General features: G+C 38.1%; 1 protein-coding gene across 1 annotated transcript in view; it reads left to right on the plus strand.

Annotated features, from left to right (window-relative positions):
- RAB3C (RAB3C, member RAS oncogene family) overlaps window positions 1-21,728 on the plus strand; it is a 288,126-nt gene that overhangs the window by 21,395 nt on the left and 245,003 nt on the right. Inside the window, exon 2 of the mRNA XM_077117206.1 lies at window positions 1,783-2,010. Within this exon, the coding sequence (XP_076973321.1) occupies window positions 1,783-2,010 (228 nt within the window). The remainder of the gene's footprint in view (window positions 1-1,782; window positions 2,011-21,728) is intronic.

Genomic DNA, 21,728 nt, shown 5'->3' on the forward strand with positions numbered 1-21,728 from the left:
ACTGATATAATACATATGGATTTTCTTTTTGTCCTTATTCATGTACATATAATTGCAGTCTCTTAATGACAATAAGTATTTGTAGAAAGGTAAGATGTGATCTCACCATCTCCCTTTTTCTCATTTCCTCAGCTGTATGTAAACACACACACACACACAGACAGACACACACACATACACACATATACCTACCTGACTTCAGGTAGCCAAACAATAGTGTCTTAAATGGAATTGAGCATTGTTTACTCTTTCCACCTTCCACCATCTGTTGGGGCTTCTCCCTTTCCCCTTTCCCTCAAGAGATAGATGTAATTATTAATCAGCTTTTATGGGAAATTAAAAAAAAAGACTGTTTAGCCCAGCACTGTCCAATAGAACTTTCTGTAATTATGAAAACGTTCTCTATTTGTTCTGTCAAATACAGTAGCCCCTAGGCACATGTGGCTATTGTGCATTTGAAATGTGGCTACTGTAACTGAAGAACTGAATTTTAAATTTTATTCAATTTTAATTAACTTAAATATAAATTTAAATAGCAATATGTGACTAGTGACTACCATATAGGAGAGGACAACCACTTAGCAAAAGAATTCATAGTGTGAGAAAACATGGTAAGTGAATTATTAATCACCTGGAGTAACCATTCTAAATAACTCTTTTCTACAGTCAGCTGAATGGTGCTTAGAAGTAAGGCAGCATCATTTTTGATAGATGTTGAGATAATCATCAAAAAGGATGAGAAAAAATCAACAACCATCTACTGCATTTATAGTTAATAATAGAGAAATTTCTCTATGCTATGGCAGTTGCTTTACATGTGTCTATAATTTTCACAAGTGTTCTAAATTAGATTTTCCCCCATTTTATGTAAGTGAGGAAACTGAAGTACACCTATTGAAAATAAGCAAACTCAAGGACACACAGCCAGTAAGTAGTTGAACAAGGTTTGGACCCAGGTAGGGTTCTTTGTTGATGCCTCTCACAATGAATGTTTCCTACCATGACTATTAGAACACTTGTACATGAGCCTTGGAAATAATGCAGAGTTTAAGAACATGGACCCTGATGCCAAACTGCCTGATTTGAATCCTATTCCTACTACTTACACCTGTGTGAATTTCAGCACATTACTTAATATCTCTGTGCCTCAATTTTGTCATTTCAATATGGGAACGATGAAGGTACCTTACCGCATAGGCTTATTGTGACTGTTAAATAAGTTAACCGTGCCTGGCGTCTTTTCAATCATGTGCATCTGCCATCATCATTATTATTCATTTAAGAGACTGCCATTTATGTTAAGATGTTAATTTTTTGTGTTGTTAATAGATGACATAGGGGTATGCTTTAGGTGCGCTTCCCTGGGAAGTGAGAGAGTCTGTAATAATTCAGAAAACTCAGGAAGAAACACCCTGCTGTTTAGCCACTTTGGTGTTTCCATCGCTGGAATTACAAAGTTCCAGGGTCCATGCCCTGGCCAATTCCTCATATCTTTGCTTTTCATTTACCCTTCTATGTGTCTCCTTCGGTGTCTTTGATTGGTTCTGAATGCTGAGCAGTGACAAACACCAGCACAGCTGGAAAGAGCTGTAAGACTTGCTGTTCTCTCTTTCAGCAGGGAATTATTGCCATGGATACCAGCATCGGAGGAAGACTGGGAAACGTTCTCAACTCGCCTCCTGAGTGGTCTAACATCTGTTTCTGGCAAGGCCAATAATGAGTGTGCTGCTAGCTTCATAGGAAATAGGAGACTGATACACACCTCTTTTGTTTTCACCACAGATGGCCTCTGCCCAAGATGCTAGGTACGGCCAGAAAGACTCCTCTGATCAGAACTTCGACTACATGTTCAAATTGCTTATCATCGGCAATAGCAGTGTGGGGAAAACTTCTTTTCTGTTCCGTTATGCGGATGACTCCTTTACGTCTGCATTCGTCAGCACAGTTGGGATCGATTTCAAAGTAAAAACTGTATTCAAAAATGAAAAGAGAATCAAGCTTCAGATTTGGGTAAGTGACTCTGAACTGACAGTGTTCTTCAGTCTGGGGTGTTGAACATATAAAGGTGTATGTGAAAAACTTTCTGCCTTATCCTGTCCCCGTGAGGTCCCCAAGCCTCTATTTCCAGATGCTTTGCTACAGATCATTTGTCTCAAAGACAGTGAGGTGATGCCTTTTTAAGGTATGGAGTCCAGATTATGTTTTGTTGTCAACTGATGCGCCTTAAGTGTGTTCAGAAGAAAAAATCCAAACAGTTATCTTGTTGACGGTGGAAGGAACACACCAAAAGTCTGGCTCTGTCTTTTATGATCTGCGTGAACTTGAACAAGTCTATTAATCCTTCTATGTCTCTTCTTATAATCAACAAAATAGACAAATTGCAGCTAGGCTTTTCGTTCACAGGTGGCAGTTTGCCCTGGGTATTTTAAAGAAGAAGGTAAATGGCCAAATGTAGGGAAAGCTTAGGTTTAGTCCCTACATAAATCCCCTGGTATACCTTTGAACATGGTCTGTTTACACTTCCAAGACTTTGTGTTCTTAGTTCTAAGAGTTATGTTTATCTACACATGCAAACAAAACAAAATAAGCCAAAATAAAATATTTACTTGGAACAGGGGTCTTCTCTAAGTCGAAGGTTCTGCAATACATTTTGAGACCATTTGGCTAGCTTTTTGCCCCTCTACACCCCTGCAGATGGAGATCAGAGTTGCCTTAACTAAATTATCAGGGTAAATTTAACAGCTAGCTAGAAACTGAAAGGAAATATATGTGGGTAAGGAGTTGCAAGGTAATGTAAGAGATGAGGTATCAGAAAATCTGGTTACACCAAAAGAGGAAAAATGTTATGGGCATCAGATAATGTATAGGTTCATAAATAGAAGGTTTCTATAGTCATTTTTGCACCTTTTCCCTATCCACCTATATCCCTGCCACTCAAATTCATTTGAACTGTAAACAGATACTTCCCAAGAGGACTTTATCAACCTACTTCTATGACAGTTCTGATAGTTGCTACCATTTGGTGTAATGCCAGGGCCAATATATAGAGCTGATGATAAGCTTCCTTCTTCAAACATGGAAAATTGAAAGAAAGATAAATCCTAGAGTGCAGCATTTAAACTTCCTTTTTAAATAAGCATATTAGTCAGGGTTTTCTAAAGAAACAGAACCAACAAAAGATATGTGTAAATAAGAGATTTATAAAAGTGTCTTGTGCAACCGTGGGGGTACAAGAGTCCAAAATCTGTAGAGCACACCACCAGGCTGGTAACTCCAATGAAGAGTCTCAACGAACTCCTTAGGAGAGACTGGCTGGCTGAAGAAGAATTGAAAATTCTCTCTTCTTTCTTAAGCCTTCAACTGTTTGAATCAAATCCAATTGACTGGAATCTCCCATTTGTGGAAGACATGCCCTTAGATGATCATAGATGTAGTCAGCCACAGATGCAATCACTTGGCTGATGATTTAATAAACCAGCCTTTTGGTGTATCAACCAGCCACAGTATATCCTTGCGGTAACAGTTAGGCCAGTACTTGCCTGACCAGACAGCTGGACACCATCACCTGGCCAAGTTGACCCCTGAACCTAACCATCACAATCAGAGGCCCTTTATCAAAATATTATGTGAACTGGGGAATTTTTATATAACTTGCTTAAGAGTAAATTTGAATTATGCAGATATAGATGCAGATAGGTGTTCTCAGGTACTTTATAATAGATTTTTGCTTTTTTGCTATTTCATTTCTTCTTTTTTTATTTTTTATTTTTTTTTATTTTATTAATCAAAAAAATTACAAGAAACAAACATTCCTAATACATACACTCAGCAATTCACAATATCATCACATAGTTGCATATTCATCATCATGATCATTTCCCAGAACATTATCATCAATTCAGAAAAAGAAATAAAAAGACAACAGAAAAATATAACAAACAGAAAAAAAAAGATTTTACAGGCCATACCCCTTACTGATCCCTTTCATTGATTACTAGCATTTCAAACTAAATCTATTTTAACATTTGTTCCCCTTATTATTTATTTTTATTCCATATGTTCCTCTCATCTGTTGACAAGGTAGATAAAAGGAGCATCAGACACAAGGTTTTCACAATCACACAGTCACATTGTGAAAGCTATATCATTATACAATCATCATCAAGAAACATGCCTACTGGAACACAGCTCTACATTTTCAGGCAGTTCCCTCCAGCCTCTCCATTACATCTTGGTTAACAAGGTGATATCTACTTAATGCATAAGAATAACCTCCATGATAACCTCTCGACTCTGTTTGGAATCTCTCAGCCATTGACACTTTGTCTCATTTCACTCTTCCCCCTTTTGGTCGAGAAGGTTTTCTCAATCCCTTGATGCTGAATCTCAGCTCATTCTGGGATTTCTGTCCCACTCTGCCAGGAAGATCCACACCCCTGGTAGTCATGTCCCACGTAGACAGGGGGAGGGTGGTGAGTCTACTTGCTGTGTTGGCTGGAGAGAGAGGCCACATCTGAGCAACAAAAGAGGTTCTCTTGGGGGTCACTCTTAGGCTTAATTTTAAGTAGGTTTGACGTATCCCCTGTGGGGTTAAGTTTCATATGAACAAACCCCAAGACTGGGGGCTCAGCCTATAGCTTTTACTGTCCACACTGCTTGTGAGAATATCAAAAATTCAACTTGGGGAAGTTGAGTTTTCCCCCGTTCTCACCATTCCCCAAAGGGGACTTTGCAAATACTCTTCCACTCACTGATCAAATCACTCTGGGATTCATCAGGGCATTACCTGGACAAACCAACAAAATTTCACATCCTATTCAAAGTTCCATGTACTTAAGGTGTTCAATCAACTATCTACATAAGTTATATTAGGAGATGCACTAGTCAAAGTATAGATTTGTACCAAATAAACATTTTTTGCTTTAGTCTCACACATTAGTTGAAATTTTAAAATATTAAGTACCATCTAGTTTCAGCACACTGCAGTAATGACATTCTTTTGTTCTTCCTCATGCAAAAACATTTTTTAAATTTGTACATTTAGTCACTATCATTATACACTCTAGGCATTCCTAGATTACACCATCTCAATCTTTATCATCCATTGTTCTTTGTGATTTCATTTATGCCCCAGCCCTCCTCCCTCTATCATTCTCATATGCAGCTTCATTCAGTGTTTTAACATAATTGTATTACAGTTAGGTAATATTGTGCTGTCCATTTCTGAGTTTTTATATTTGTCCTATTGCACAATCTGTATCCCTTCAGCTCCAATTACCCAATATCTTACCCTATTTTTATCTCCTGATGGTCTCTGTTACCAAGTAAATATTCCAAGTTTATTCACTAATGTCAGTTCATATCAGTGAGACCATACAGTATTTGTCCTTTTGTTTCTGGCTAATCACACTCAGCATAATGTCCTTAAGGTCCATTCATGTTGTTACATACTTCATAACTTTATTCTGTCTTACAGCTGCATAATATTCCATCTTATGTAAATGTCACAGTTTGTTTAGCCAACTGTCTGTTGATGGACATTTTGGCTGTTTCCATCTCTTGGTAATTGTTAATAATGCTGCTATAAACATTGGTGTGTAAATGTCCATTTGTGTCCTTGGCCTTGTGTCCTTTGAGTAGAGACAGCATATAGATGGGTCCTGTTTTTTAATCCATTCTGCCAGACTATGTCTTTTGATTGGAGAGTTTAATCCATGAACATTCAGTGTTATTACTGCATGGGTAGTACTTTCTTCTACTATTTTGCCTTCTGGATTTTATATGTCATATCTAATTTTCCTTCTTTTTACCTTTACTCATAGTCTTCCTTTCTACACTCTTCTCCACACCTCTCTCTTCTGTCTTCGTATCTGTCTCTAGTGCTCCCTTTAGTATTTCTTGCAGAGCTGGTCTCTTGGTCACAAATTCTCTCAGTGACTTTTTGTCTGAAAATGCTTTAATTTCTCCCTCATTTTTGAAGGAAAGTTTTGCTGGACATAGAATTCTTGGTTGGCAGTTTTTCTCTTTTAATATTTTAAATATATTATCCCACTGTCCTCGCCTCCATGGTTTCTGCTGAGAGATCTGCACATAGTCTTATTGGGCTTCCCTTGTATGTGATGGATTGCTTTTCTCTTGCTGCTTTCAAGATCCTCTCTTTCTCTTTGACCTCTGACATTCTGATTATTAAATGTCTTGGAGTATGTCTATTTGGATCTATTCTCTTTGGGGTACACTGCACTTTTTGGATCTGTAATTTTAAGTCTTTCATAGGAGTTGGGAAATTTTCAGTGATAATTTCCTCCATTAGTTTTTCTCCTCCTTTTCCCTTCTCTTCTTCTTCTGGGACACCCACAACATGTATATTCATGCGCTTCATATTGTCTTTCAATTCCCTGAGTCCCTGCTCATATTTTTCCATGTTTTTTCCTATAGTTTCTGTTTCTTGTTGGATTTCAGATGTTCCGTCCTCCAGTTTTGAAATCCTATGTTCTGTCTCTTGAAATCTACCATTGTAGGTTTCCATTGTTTTTTTCATCTCTTCTACTGTGTCTTTCATTCCCATAAGTTCTGTGATTTGTTTTTCCAGACTTTCAGTTTCTTCTTTTTGTTCTTTCCTTGCCTTCTTTATATCCTCCCTCAATTCATTGATTTGGTTTTTGATGAGGTTTTCCATGTCTGTTCGTACATTCTGAATTAATTGTTTCAGCTCCTGTATGTCATTTGAATTGTTGGTTTGTTCCTTTGACTGGGCCATATCTTCAATTTTCCTAGTGTGATTTGTTATTTTTTGCTGGTGTCTAGGCATTTAATTACTTAATTAGTTTATTGTGGAGATTGCTTTCACTTCTTTTGTCTAGGGTTTTCTTACTGGATGAATTTGTTGTCTATCTGTTCTTTGACATTCTGTTCAGCTTTATCTGGACCTTTAGCTTAAGTTTTGTTTAACAGAGGAGAATTTTTCAGTTCTTGATTTCTTGTTTCTTGTCCTGCTTGTGTGGTGCCTTTTCCCCCCCACACACTTAGGAGGGTCTACTTAGATATTATAAACCCAAGCCAGATTTTCCCAGACCAAACTGGCCTCCTATAAGGGGGAAGGAGTCACCTGCATCTGTTTTCCCTGAGGGTGAGACCCAGCAGGTTGAAAGACTTTCCTGTGAAGTCTCTGGACTCTGTTTTTCTTATCCTGCCCAGTATGTGATGCTTGTCTGACTGCGGGTCCCACCAGCATAAGATGATGCGGTACCTTTAACTTTGGCAGACTCTTCCTGCTGGGGGCATGGTGGAGACAGAGGAGAGGTTGTAGGCTGGTCTTAATGGCTTCAAATTACCAAGCCCTGGTGTCTGAATTCCTTGACGGAGGGATTCCACCTGGGTGGGGCTTCACCCCTCCCCTGGGGAAGGCACAAGCTCCAGACAAGCCCCCAAAAGAGCTCACTTCTGCCTATACCTGGGGCAGTTGCAGCCTCAAAAGTCCTGCCACTATATCCAAAGGCAGTCAAGCCTTTGTAGATACACAGCCACAAAAACCTCTGTTTCCTTCTTTTTTTTTTTTTCCCCCTTTTTCTGTCAGTCCTGCCCCCTTGGGGCCGGGGCAAAAATGAGCAACCTCTGCTCTGATCAGGTTCATCTAAGCTGGGGGCCTATTTTTAGTAGTCAGAATTTGTTAATTAGTTCCACAATTGGCGTTTGATTGTGCCCAGACCCTGCTGCTGGTAAAGTCTCTTTCCTTTCCCCTCTGGGAAGTGGCCTGTGGGGAAGGGGCACCGGCCACCGCAGCTTTGGGAACTCACGGTTCTGGGGGGTGCTCGCAGCCAGTCCAGCTGGTCCAGACTGGGGTATGCTGTGTGTCTGGTCACTGATGTGGCCCCAGGAGCTGTTCTGTACTGTTTCTGGTTATTTAGTAGTTGTTCTGGAGGACGAACTAAAATGCGCACGTTGTTAAGCCGCCATCTTGACCCGGAAGTCCCTATTTCATTTCTTCTAATTCTGGTAGTTTCCAAGTCTAATGAGAACTCATGTAAGAATTTGGAAAAGTGGGTGCTGAGAGTCTTCACTGTTCCTCCTTCTCCAAAGTCAGTTTTGCTACGGGAGTCACTTTTCATGTACTTTATCTCAGTCATTGTAGATACCACATCCATGCAGCTGCTCAGAGAGACAGAACGAGCCCTGTCCTTTGCTTCACATTTGGGTCTTGTTCATTCTTGCCTCCTTTTGAACTTCAGATGACCATTTTATATGTAGATAACTTTTCACATTCAGGTTTAAGAAAGGTCTGTGTGTTCTCAGAGACTTTGGTGAATTGAAAATTAATTGGTAACTACACATCACTTAACTCCATAATAGTGTGCTTTTTACTAATATAAAGAAATAATCTTTTCTCTGAATAGCAGTTTCAGTTTTTCTTCCATGCTTTATTTCTTATAGATATTTAGAGGTGGCTGTTGTGACCGTTTAAATAAAATACCAACATAGTTTGACTCAATTCTGTAATCTCTAGCAATGTCTCAATCTAAATTTTTGACAGAAATTCTCTGTCGAGGTCTAAAAGCATCTGTCTTTAATGCAAAGTAGAAATATGTCAAAAATACAGATTATTGTTCATAGGCTTTCTTTTTTCCTTCAAAATGTTTGGCGCTGGTATAAGGCCAAAGCAAGTTTATACATCTCTCTTATGCATTGACATGAAGTTATTTCTAGTGAAGTCTTGTTCATCTCTGAGCCAACCAGAGCCCAACTCAGATCCTCTCGCTGCCTCTACTCCAACAACTCCTCACGCTTCTCAGTTTCTGTGACTTCATTCGAAAGCCTCTGACGTTTCATTCTGTTCACATTTGTTTCCACTCTTACAGAACCCACAGTTTTTCTAAAACTTCCAATTTCTTCACAGCTCAGTTCTGCTTAGGATCTCATTTAAGGGCTTCCATTCTCTTATTCTGCGGACATCCACACTCCCTTTAGGGACCAGCCATTTAGAAACTCATTACCTTATCCTCTTCTCAGCCCCAACAGTAGTATGATAAGCATTATTATTTTGCAAATAAAATATAATTTCATTTCTTCCTCTTTAGGTTCATGACAGCCATTAGTGCAGATATGATTCTAGGGATATGAAAATGAGTTTTATATGATTGTGTGTCAGCTGATCTACTAGATTGTGTAGTACTCAAAAGAAGTTCTATCCAAAAATCTTGCACTCACAGAATTTGCCGTGTCGTTGGAGAAAGAAATGTATACTTGTGAAGTAATTATATACTTCTACAGACAAATACGAACTTGTATAAATATTATTCATAGCTAGTGTATATTGAATATATACCATATGCTAGGCACTATCTCTGCTTCTCAAAACAACCTAACATAATATTTATTATTGTTATTTTACATGATAAATGTGAAGGTGGGATAGGTTAGATAGTTTGTCCAGGATCATGCACGGGGAGAGGCTAAGATGGGATTCCAGACTAAGTTTATCAGATTTTAATGCCCATGCTTGTTTTCCTTCACTATGCTACTATAGTGAAGAAGAAGTATTCTTAAACATGTTGGTATTTTTTGTGAAGGTGGGAATATTAAGAGATGCATCCTGATATCTGAAGAAAATGTTTTTAAAAATGTTTTTCCATCTCACTGAGTTGAGACATACAGGTGAAGATATGATAAGGAGAAACCAGGGTGGTAAACCTAAGGTAAACCTACAATAATTTTAGGGACCTGCTTTATGCTATAATATATCGGAAAATAGTTTTGTATAATTCTTGTGTTTAACAACTTTCACATATCATTTATTTGAGCATGTATTTGGCATTGTTAGAGTAGTCATCTCACTATGGTTTAGTAACCAAACAGTTAATTATTCTTCCTGGCTTGTAGTATTTTTATACATGTATCTTAATGTGTAAATAATTTATTAAGATATCTGCAAAATGTTTTCGAAGTAATGAAAACTATCATGAATTAGTCCAATGCACTATTTTCTTTACTAAGACTGGCTGCAGATATTGATACAATTTAGATCACTCCATTAATTTTAAACTACTCATAAACATAATTGTTTGCAGATTAAGAAACCAAGGTATAGAGAGGTTAAGTGATTTGACCTTAACTTGCAGTTAATGCCAGAGCAAAGCTTAAAATCCAGGTCCCCTGCTAGCTGGGCCAGTCTGATTTCTACTATACCAAGAAAGGTCTGGAGGTAAGTGCTGTTTTGTAACAATTGTGATAAATCTCATACCTGGGTGCCAATGGAATCCAGCAGGCAAAGAAAAATAAAACTTGGGGCCAAATTTTAATTAGTAGATCAAATATGTCATGGGGAAAGAGCCTTGTAGAAAGACTGCCCTGTTTTTCTACTTGGTGGTTTACTTTTTCATGTGCTGCAAAGGGGTTTTATGATTCAGCAAACTGGATTATTGGATTTTCAACAGTTTGCATTCAAATAAAACATTTTAACAGTTACTAGAAACTTTGAACTTTCTTCCTGGACATGTTATACCTCCTGTCTGTGAAAGTTCATGACTGCCTTGGAATGAACTTTTTAGAGAAGTAGCATTGTTCATTTTTACTTAGTTATAAATTTTATCCTCTAGTATATTTATGAATTCTCCTATCCCTTACTATATCACCATTTTATTACATTTTGCTTGTTATCATTTTTTTTGGTTCTCAAATCACAAACTTTCAACTTTTTAGAGAATCCAAATACTTGGGATGGTTCTCATTTTGTGTGACTGTTTAGTGCTATTATGAAAACACTGGAAAGAAATTTAGTGTCGTTTTTCACATTAATTACAGAAAAATTTATGGCTGGTGTCTATATCTTTTCTTCTAATTCACAAAACAATTTAGCCTTGAGAAAGGCCATATAGAATGAATTTCCATTTATTGAGAAGATTAAAAAAATAGTTTAATATCCACTACTAGATTACTCCAGATTACTAGTATAACAGCATTAAGGCTCACAACAGGTCACTGCAAACCAAAGACTGCTGAGAGTTATTACTGTTAGACTGTGTAGATAGAATGATAGTGTGACACCCCTAAATAAATGACAATTTCCTTTGCTTAAAGAAAGTATATAGATCTCTTTCTCCAATTGGGTCTATATTGTTTAAGGCCAAATATCAGGACTGACTTTAAATAAAGGAAGGTTTAGCCTGTCAAAATACAGCTTAGCCAGAGAATATAGGTTTAAAAGGGGTAAGGGGTGGGATAAGCAGAAGAGATTATAGTTTCCTTAGGAATCATAGCAGGTATGTATCATTTTTGTATTCTCTCTTTCCTACTCTCACCCTTCACCACTCCTTGTCTTTCCTGTCCTCCCTTTCCTTCCTTTCCTCTTTGATGAACTCGGCCTCTGCTGCGTTAATAGGAAACTCATCCTCAACTTGTCCATGTATAGAAATGCAAGTTGTGTTGTGGACAAGGGTGCCCCATGAGCCCCATGGGGCTGTGGTGAAGCAGAGCTCCACCTGGAGCACCTCGTGCCCTCACTCAGACCTGGGCCTGTCTCAGCAGGGGGGTCCTTTTCCTTTCACAAATGTGCATCTGCTCATCACGTGTGCACTTGCTGGTCCTCATGCAGCCAAAGCGGACCCAGGAACGCTGTTAGAGTCTACTGTAGAAGACGGGCGAGTCAGCCAAGGAGAGAAGCCTTTCTTCCCTCGCAGAGACAAGGAGGAAGGGGGCAGCTTCTTAGAGCCCAAGGGGCAGAGTCTGTCACTGATTCCATTCTGCTAAGTGCTGTGACTTCAATTACTCTCACCACGGGCTTGACACATTTCTGGGTCTAGATATTGGGTGGAGACTTAGGATATTGGATTAGAACATCAGTTCAAGGAAAGATCCTATGGATTATCTGGCCCAATCCCCTTATGTGATGATACTATTAAAAATAGCAGCATTTATTGAGCCCATACTACTTATCAGGTGCTGTGGTAGGCACTTTATATTTAGATGCATTTTAAGTTTATTTCTTACAGAACCCCAGTGAGGGATGATGATTTTATTAGCCTCGTTTTATAGCAGAGGAAACTGGTTCTCATAAAGATAGAATAATTTGCCCAAGGTAACACCTGGATTCCACCTGCAACAACGAGTTCAAAGTCCATGCATTTGACCACGTGGTATAAATGAGGTCCAGAGAGACGAAATGAATTGTCTTGAGACCTTTAGGAGATCAGATATTAAATCCTACATATATTAATCCCTAGTAAGTACTTTTTTCACACCATGGTACTGCTTAATATCTTTCACCACTCCCTTACTACCTGTTCCAAGAACTTATTTATAGATACAGAAAGGAATCAGTTGTTTTGCTTACTATCTGGCGGTGTGAGCAGTTGTGCGGTCTCTGTTTTGTGCTTAAAACTCATAGATATGCATAGGAGGTGGGACTGGGGACGTTCAATTAACTTCTTCATACACATTTCTTGAATTCCTGTTTCCACTGCTGGGGAACGTGCATGGAAAGAAGAGTCTGAATAAAAGAAAATAAATATCTACAGGAAAATAGTTCTGACTTTAATCTTTCCATTTGGTGCTCATTTAGCCTAGTCACCCTCCCTTAAATCTTCTAGTCTGTTTATAAGGAGCCAACATTTTCTGCCCAGGGGAGCCCCTTAAGAGACCTGCCAAAGCCAGTGACAGCTGCCAAGACCGTACCTGGTACTGTCATTTATATGCTCTTTTCTCCCCATTACATTTCTCCTAACTTAGCATCTGCTTTCCCTGAGAGATGTAAAAGGCAAGATTTAGTTTCACTCCTCAGAGGAAACTGATAACTGTGTGCAAATGTCAAGATACATGAAAACAGTCACTTTGTCAGGCAGCCAATAGCAGCAGCTCCTGTTGTGTTTAAACTATTCTTTTCGTCATTGACAAAATATGAACGATGGTAAGGATTTTGTTCTTGGCCCAATAGAGCTCACCAGATAAGTGGGAAGAAAGGAAAACAAACATGGGAGAAAGTTTCACTGTGTGGATCAGTAAACCAAGAGCCTCAAGCAGGACCTTTGGAGTCTGGTGATCCAGGATTTAAATACTGACCCTTGTGGAACCTCAAGCCCTAACTTCTCTGAGCCTTCACTTACCCATTTGCGAAACTGGAGAAGATAATACCTAATCCTTAGATGCTAAATATTTTGCTATAAAAATTTTCTATGCGTAGTGCAACACCTGGCACAAGACTGGCACTCAGTAATGTTTTCTTCTTTTCTAAAAATAGTGAACCAAAAAAAAAAATAGTGAACCAAATTTCAGACTTTTTGCACTTAAGTAACTTAAGTAAATCAAATACTTCTTGGGTACCTACTATATGCCAGGTGCTGTGCTAGCTTTTACTATAGAAGGTTGCAGGGTGTTCCATGAAGAATTGACAATAAAAGAGTAGTTGTGTGTTCATTCATTCATCTATTCATTCGATCAGCATTTAAGTTTTTACTATGTATCAGACACTGTGAAGGGATTTAGGATTGTAAATAAATATACACGTATACGCACAAATAGGTTGTAGAAAGTTTTATGGGGGAAATAATCAGAGTGCTCTGATAAATGCAAAACAACCGCAGGGAAAGAGAACTGTATTTAGGTAGGTGATCAAGGTGAATTTATAGTAAATACAGTGAGACTTGGAAGATAAGAAGGAGCCAGCCATTTGAAAAAGTTTTGTCCTTTGAAATGAGAGACGGTGAAAGAGAATGCATTTTTTTTTATGCAATAGCTATAGAGAGACCATTTGTTGATCAAATCCTGGCATTCTTCCCACTGTGCCCTCCATTTGAGCAGGAGTGGGTTTATATATTGGGGCCTGAAGCTTTTAAAGTTTGGAGGCTCTCTTTAAGGAAAAAGAAACAAAAAGACCTTAGTCTTACTAAAGTAACAAAAGTAAATGATTGTGTGCTTACAATGCTGGGACTTGGCTGGAATCCTAAGGCTTAATCTTCAATCAGCTTCATAGTAAATGACCTCTGCTTTTATGAAACACTTTACCTGCATGATGATAGAGAGAGAGGAATATACTGGATGATGTTAAGCAGTTACAACCAGTAGGAGTAGTATACAGTGAAAGCAGGTAGGCAAAACAAATGGAAAAGATGTGTCAAGAAAGTGGGATAGAGAGGAAGTGGCATTGGGGCAGGAGAACAGATTCCAGCCCCTCTCTGTCACCATGGGGCAAATGACTTAACCTCTCTTGTTATCATTTTTCTGATCTGTAAAATAAAGGGGATGGACTCAATTAAAAACGAAATAAAAGCCTGTGCCAAGCACAGTTGTACATGTTTTATAGGTGTAAATCATCTGATCCTCGTAGAAAAACCCTATTGGATAGATGATGTACTTATCTCTGGCTTACAGATGAGGAGACTGAGTCACAGAGAGTGTGAGTAACTTATCCAAGGTCACACAGCTAACAAGTGGTTAGTGGATCTAAGGGTGACATCTAGCTTTGGAGACTTTTCTCTTCACCGAACCTGCTTACCTCCTTCTCTGTCGCTGACACTTTTGAGAAATTGCTGCAGACCAGTCACAGTGCATATTTCATTTCTAATGCATTAAACAAACAAAATGTTGGTATAAATATTGGTCTTTTAAAGATGAGGCAACCAAGAATGGAAAAGGCTAAATAATTTCCCCTTGCTCACCTAGTTTTTTTCCACTACCTTTAGTGTAAATTTGAACTTTATCAGTATCTGATTAAAACAAAAATCAGGAAGGAACCAGTATTTGATAGATTGTTTTTTTCCAGAAATACATGAGGTAAAAATGGACAAATCATGATGTTATTCCATCCAGATTTATACCTTTCTTGTTCCTCGAGTCAGCCTAGTTCCCCCAACAACTGCTATTCCAAGGATGCTGCTCTCAAACTTTCCATAAACCAGGATACCACTTTTTGTAGCAAGAATGGGAGTTATGCATAAATGAAGTTCCACGTAACTGAAGCTCAAATTGTCAAAAGTCTAAACAAATGAAATATCTTAATGGAAATCTTCTAACAGAGTTGCGCATTTGCTTACCTTAGGAGAACAAGAAGAGGAAATGAAACAGAAGCCAAGTTGTCTTTTAGACTCCAGATAACCATTATGAATCCCTTGGGGATGACACATCCATTCTGTGGGTTCAGGACATTTCCTGTGTTCTTAGGTCTACTTCTCTTCTATTTTTTTTTTTTTCAATGTCAAGCTGCCCTTCCCCTTTGCCTTCCTCTCCCATTCTAAATTGTTGCTTCCAGGATATTGTTTTCTTGTAAACCAAGTACCCGAGTTCGTTGTCATTGCTGACTCAGAGTGTTAAATATGAGAATTTTCTGTTACCATGCATGAGCTTTGGGGTATGTGTGCTGGAATATCTGCTTTAGCCTCCCTTTGTTACTGCATTTATTATCTTCGTGGAAAGACCAAATAAAATGTTTATCTGCCTGATTACATTGGAGTTCATTTGGCATTAGACCTATTCTAGACTTACTCGACTCTAAATTCCCCTACGATGGCAACTTCATGAGGTAGCGTTGTGATTAAGAATAAGCTCTGAAGTTCAGCTGTCTGAGTTCAAATCCTGGTTCTAAATTCTTGGAATTTTAGCTTTTATGTGCCTCATTTTTTAATCCATAAACTGGGAATGATAATGATACTTTCCTTAGAGTCTTATTGTAAAGATGAAATAAAATGGTATTTATTTATAAAATTCTTAGCATAGTCCCTAACACATAGTAAATGCTCAATAAATAAGTCATTCTTATTTCTGTCTACCTCTTGCATTTTCCAATACTGACCTCATCTATTTACACACTCCATATGCATTGGAACTGCAAAATGAATTTTTTGGACCATAAATTTTTAGTTCTAATGTCGACAGACATTTATATGTTTAATTTTGGTCCCATGAAATGGCAGCAAAACAGACAAGTGTAGTGACAAAATGAAATGTCTTCTGGACATCTGGGTTTTTCTTACCAGCCATTGATAAATTTTAATATCCCCAAGTGTAGTCAGTTGTGTTGTCCAAGGGTTTTGTGGTATTTTGAGCCATCTGTGCATTTAAATAGAGGCATCAACTGCACAGGGAAGGCAAACTGGAACAGCTTGTTTATTAAATGCTAATAAAATGGATATCCTGCCCTAGCACAAAACAATTATAAATCATTGGATCCATGGAGAGCTGTTATTAAAATGCTGGGATATAATTTCCTCAGGATATTGCCTAGTGATGCTGACAGCTTCTGATCTAAGATGTGAGCTGTAACTATGTTGCCAAGTCACTCATTGTTATTTTCTACTGAATTTGTTTAAAGTTATACTTAATTGACCAGTTGTTCTGGCATTATATAAACACAGCATAAATCTAGGTACCAAATATGCATTTAATCACTCTTCATATTTATTCCTTAAGTCAAATTTAAGGAAAAAAACATAATTTTCCCTCGCTAAATAGTGTTTACTCTTATTTTCAGGTTAAGAATGTTCTCTTTTACACTTCTGTTTTGCTCTCATGATACTAATTTTACTTGTCCGGAGCATTGCCATTATGGCAACTCATCGAATAAAATAAAAGAAATAAATGTAAGCATCGATTGATAGCAAATTACTTTGCTCATGCCAAGGATGGATCTGAAGAAATGGAAAGCGAGGTCTCTTCCTTCAAAAAGTTTACAATCTATGGAAGCAGTTGTGTCAATTTCATAAGGTCTGTAAAGGGTCATGTGCAAAATCCTAGAGTATAAACTAAATATGACAGTTCGAGAGAGATACATTTAAGAAGAATTGACGTAGGTGAAAGCATCAGTTTTTTGCTTTTGTGTTACTGCTTGTGTTGACAAGAAGTAAAAACGGTCAATTGAGGAGACTTTAATGATTTCACAAAGATGGGGGCAGGGTTTAGAGGACCAAAAAGTGTTGGTGCAGACCACAGAGCTGGTGCATTCAGAGAAGTCCCGCCCACTCCTTGGATCAGTGGGAAAGGAGAGACCTGCAGAGCTGCTGCTGCAGCAGGAGGAGAGGGCCGTTAGGCTGGAGCCTTGGCTTTTGAGAAGAGCACAGCCACTGCCAATCAATGGCCCAGGAGGGAAGGGGTCAAGGGGATAATTACCTTAACCTCTCATTCCTGATGCCTTCTGATCTCTTGCCAGTTTCTCTCTTTGGAACCCACTTAGAGGATAGGCAGCAAGTGAGCTCTCCTACAATTCATAAAATGCCTTCTGGGGCACAGAGTAGGGTGGGAAAGGGTAAAGGGTGGATTTGGAAAGGAAAATAGAACATATCTAGCAAAATGAAGAAGATAATCTTTGATATTTCTACATGAGATGCTTGGGTTTTCAAACAAGAAGGAACAAAGCCCAAATGCACATTTTAGGGAATTCAAATCCTAGATGTACTATGGTATCATCTTCATATTTTCATACCCCTGATAATTTGAATAATATAGCAAATTTCATGATCTTTCTTTTGTTTTACTTTGATCGTCCACATAGCCCTCCAAACTAGTTAAGGAGGCATTCATTGGATAATTCTATCAAAAGCTCAAGATTTTGCCAAGGAATTGGCCCTTTGAACACATATTTGACAATATCTGCTTCATAAAGAGATAAATTTTCACTCAAAACTGAAGGAATGTCTGCATGCAGAAAATACCAATAACCCAAACCCTTCACCTAATCCTCTTTGAGAAGCTTTAACACCATCTGAAAAGGGAAAAAAAAAACAAAAAAACAAATGGTCTGGGTCCAAAAGATAGCCAACGAAGCTATGATTTAGTCATAGAATGCCCAAGAAAGCCTGAGTGCTGCACAAGTACCAATGTTCAGAGCTGTCCCTCCACTCTGTCAGGCTGAGTGCTCCCTGCTTCATGAGCAGTGTTCCCAAATGCAGACCCATGCTGGCCTCTGTCAAATGTGTATCCACAAAGGAAGAGCCAAGCAATGCAATTTTTTTTCCCTAAAACTAAATGTATTCAACTTTAAGAAGCATTTTAAATTAAAATAATATTATTTATTGCAGTTTATTCATTCCTATTCTTTTGGTACTCTGGTAGATTTTAGAAATGTTCTAAACCTTTCTCGGGAAAAAAATGGCAGTGCTTTGTCAAGTGCACCATTTGTATTTATTTATAATAATAATCATCACTTTGATATTAGAAGCCCCAGGGTCTGGAAAGCGGTGATGTGGAGGATTTCTGTGGTTTAGAACTGGCTGGGCTGGGGAGGTTGAAGAAGCCCAGAGAATGACCAGCCAGCCAGCCAGGCAGCTGGTGTGCTACAGTCAGACCGCCCCCAGCCTGGTTTGATGCGAAAGGACTGGACACTTACAGAGTGGTCGTTGTGTGCTCTGCAAAGTGCTAGATTCTGGGGCCAAAGGAGGCCCGGCTTTCTAAGCTCCCCATTATCTGACGATTTACAGCACAGTGGCACAGAAATGAGTAAGCCAAACATAAGTCCTTTACCGAAAGCATTAAGAGGTACAGCGCAAGGAGGAACAAAGGCTTTTGATGTCTTATGGTTTCACTCTGGGCAAGGTATTTGTTTATCTGTGCTTGGCTTGGTTTTTGTTTTGTATAAAATGAGGATAATAATGTTTTTCGTTTAGTCTGTTTTTAAGAATAAAGATGAGATGCGTAATGTGTCTTTGATAGTGTTCTCATATTTTTTAATCCTTTTCACTCTTAAAAATTATTGAGGATCTCAAAGAGCTTTATTTTATGTGGGATATATTTACTGATAATGACTGTATTAGACACTAAAACCGAGAAACTTTCTAAATATGTGATTCATTTAAAAAGAACAATAATAAACCCATTGGCACGTAAACATACACAACTACATTTTCTTTCACCAGCTCTAAAGCAGAGCCTCCAAAAAATGTGTTTGTATGTTTGTCTGTTCATAACTACATGTTTTAAAACAAGAAATGTAGTGAGAAGAATGACATTGTTTTATAGTTTTGCCAATCTTTTTAATGACTGACCTAAAAGAGGACAGCTGGGTTTTCACATCTGCTTTCTTCTTCACTCTGTGTCTAATAAATTAGGTAACCTCTGGAAAACTCTGCTGCACAATCATGAGAGACAGAGTGAAAAGGCAAATAGAAACTTAATATTATTTTTTAACATTTTTTTTATTGTGGAATATAATGTATATACAAAAAAGCAATGAATTTCCAAGTATGTTTTAACAAGTAGTTATAGAACAGATTTTGAAGTTTGGTATGGGTTACAGTTCCACGATATTTTGTTTTTCTTCTAGCTGCTTTAAGACACTGAAAAGAAATATCAAAAGAAATATCACTATAATGATTCAGCAGTCATACTCATTTGTTAAATCTTGTCTTCTCTGTTACACTCCTCTTTTTTTCTTTTTTTGTGAAAAATAACATATATACAAAAAAAGCAATAAATTTCAAAGTACATTGCGACAATTAGTTGTAGAACAGATTTCGATGTTAGTATGGGTTACGATTCTACAATTTTTACGTTTTTATTTTTAAGTACTCCAAGGTACTGGAGCCTAAAAGAAATATCAATGTAATGATTCAGCACTCAAACTCATTTGTTAAACCCTACCTTCTCTTATAACTCCACCATCACCTTTGATCATTCTCCCACTCTTTAGGGGTATTTAGGTTATGCCCATTCTTCTAACTTTTTCATGTTGGGAAGGGCTGTTGGGAGTATGGGATAGGGATACGGAACTAGTTGATGTTCTGGAAAGGCTGACCCCTCTGAATTTCAGGACCCATCTGGAGATTGTGGGTTTCTGGAAAGTTACCCTAGTGCATGGAAACTTTACATAATTTTATACAGTGCCGTAGGTATTCTTTAGGATTGGCAGGAATGGTTTTGGTTGGGGGTTGGCAGGTTATGATGGGTGGTAATGTCTAATTGAAACCTGCATAAGAGTGACCCCCAGAGTAGCCTACTGACTCTACTTGAACTCTCAGCCACTGATACCTTATTTTTTATATTTCTTTTCCCTCTTTTGGTCAGGATGGAATTGTTGATCCCACAGTGCTGAGGCCAAGCTCATCCCTGGAAATTATCTCCCACATTGCCAAGGAAACTTTAATCCCTGGATGTCATGTTCTGTGTAGTGGGGAGGGCAATGGTTTCACTTGCAGAGTTGGGCTTAGAGAGAGAGAGGCCACATCTGCGCAAGAAAAGAAGTCCTCCAGAGGTGATTCTTAGGCATACCTAGAGATAGGCTATGCTTCTCTGCTACATAATTAGCTTCACAAGAGCAAGCCTCAAGATATATGGCTTGGCCTATTGATTTGGGTGTCCATAATGTTTGACACAATACCCTGGATTTCCCTGGAGGTAAATAACAACTTATTTTGAACGTAGTTTTGGCCTCACAGACTTTCTGAATGAATTTGGGGATCCCTGGACCACATTTTGAGTACTGCTATTCTGGACTACTTTGTTAATATAATAATTTTATTAATTTATAAAGTATTTATAAAATTTAATAAAATTCTATTAATACTTTATTAATAAAATTAGCAGAGGATTACAGCATCATTGGCATTCATAGGAAGGGAAATAACTGTATTGGAAGGTCCTGCTTTTTGCAGGATCAAAGGAGTCTTATGACAATGGATGATTAGGTTTGAGACTCAGAATAAGCAGTGCAAATCTTCTTGCAAATAGAGACAAATCAGAAGATTTTTTTTTGCAGTATCTGAATGAGAGAATGCAGAAATAAAGCACAAACACACCCTTTATGACTATTAATGTTGACGATGTGGCAACACCAAGTTCAAAGAATTAGAAAGTAGGTTCCAAAGTCCCCACTCTCAGCTGCTCAAATCTGGCTCACTGGATAGAGTCTCCCCCACTTATGGGAAGGAAGGCAAATGAATATGGAGAATCCTGCCCCCAACTCTCTCTGATCTTATAGATTGGGCAACTGAGGGGAGAAACCATTATTTCCAGTCAAAATTCTCAAGGAAAGGTAGCATTGCTGGTAATAGCAATCTACCTTTCCTGACATCCTTGTCTTTCAAAGTTTATGGGCAGTTAACTGTCAATTTATATTAAGTTATGAATGAATGATGTCCTAAAGTCTAAAATACCCTAAGGGCATTTGCATTTTAGAAGAATTATTTGCTAACTAAAGGAATCAGTGAAATGTTAGCAGTAAGTTTATTGGTAGGGCCACTTTCTATGGTCTCTTCCAGTTAGAGCACCTGGAAGCTTCTTGCTTTACATGTGTATAAGGCTGATCCAGACTCATGGGCATATTGTTGACACTTACTGTAGTTGAGGGGAAGAAATGGGCTGACGTAAATCATTTCATTTTAATCAATGCGTCTGTTCTCTTTTAAATAATAGTAAATTGTAGTCGCTTTCTCTCTCATTTTTTTTTCCCCTTTCAAATTTTGCAAAGCAATTAACCTCCAGGTCAAAGCAAAGCTCAGATGATTTCATCTTTACCACTTAATTCTTCACAAATTTATATTCAGTTGGAAACAAGAGAGTGAGAATTGAAAATATTTTTCTCACTTTGCTGTACAGCTGCCTTCTACAAATGCTACAATGAGGTCTATAGGTCTGGTTTTGAGACTTGCAATTCTAAATTGAGTTTTGTAATAACATAGCTACCAAAGGCTGAAAGCAGAGATGAAAGGAAAGAAAGTTTTACTCGGGGGCTGGTAAAAATTCAAGACTGGCTGAGCCCTTATAGCCTGCCTTTGTGGATGACATACATACAGCACAAGCAATGTGAAGGTGATTCTACA

Source organism: Tamandua tetradactyla, chromosome 9, assembly GCF_023851605.1.
Source record: "Tamandua tetradactyla isolate mTamTet1 chromosome 9, mTamTet1.pri, whole genome shotgun sequence".
NCBI classification, from domain to species: Eukaryota; Metazoa; Chordata; class Mammalia; order Pilosa; family Myrmecophagidae; genus Tamandua; species Tamandua tetradactyla.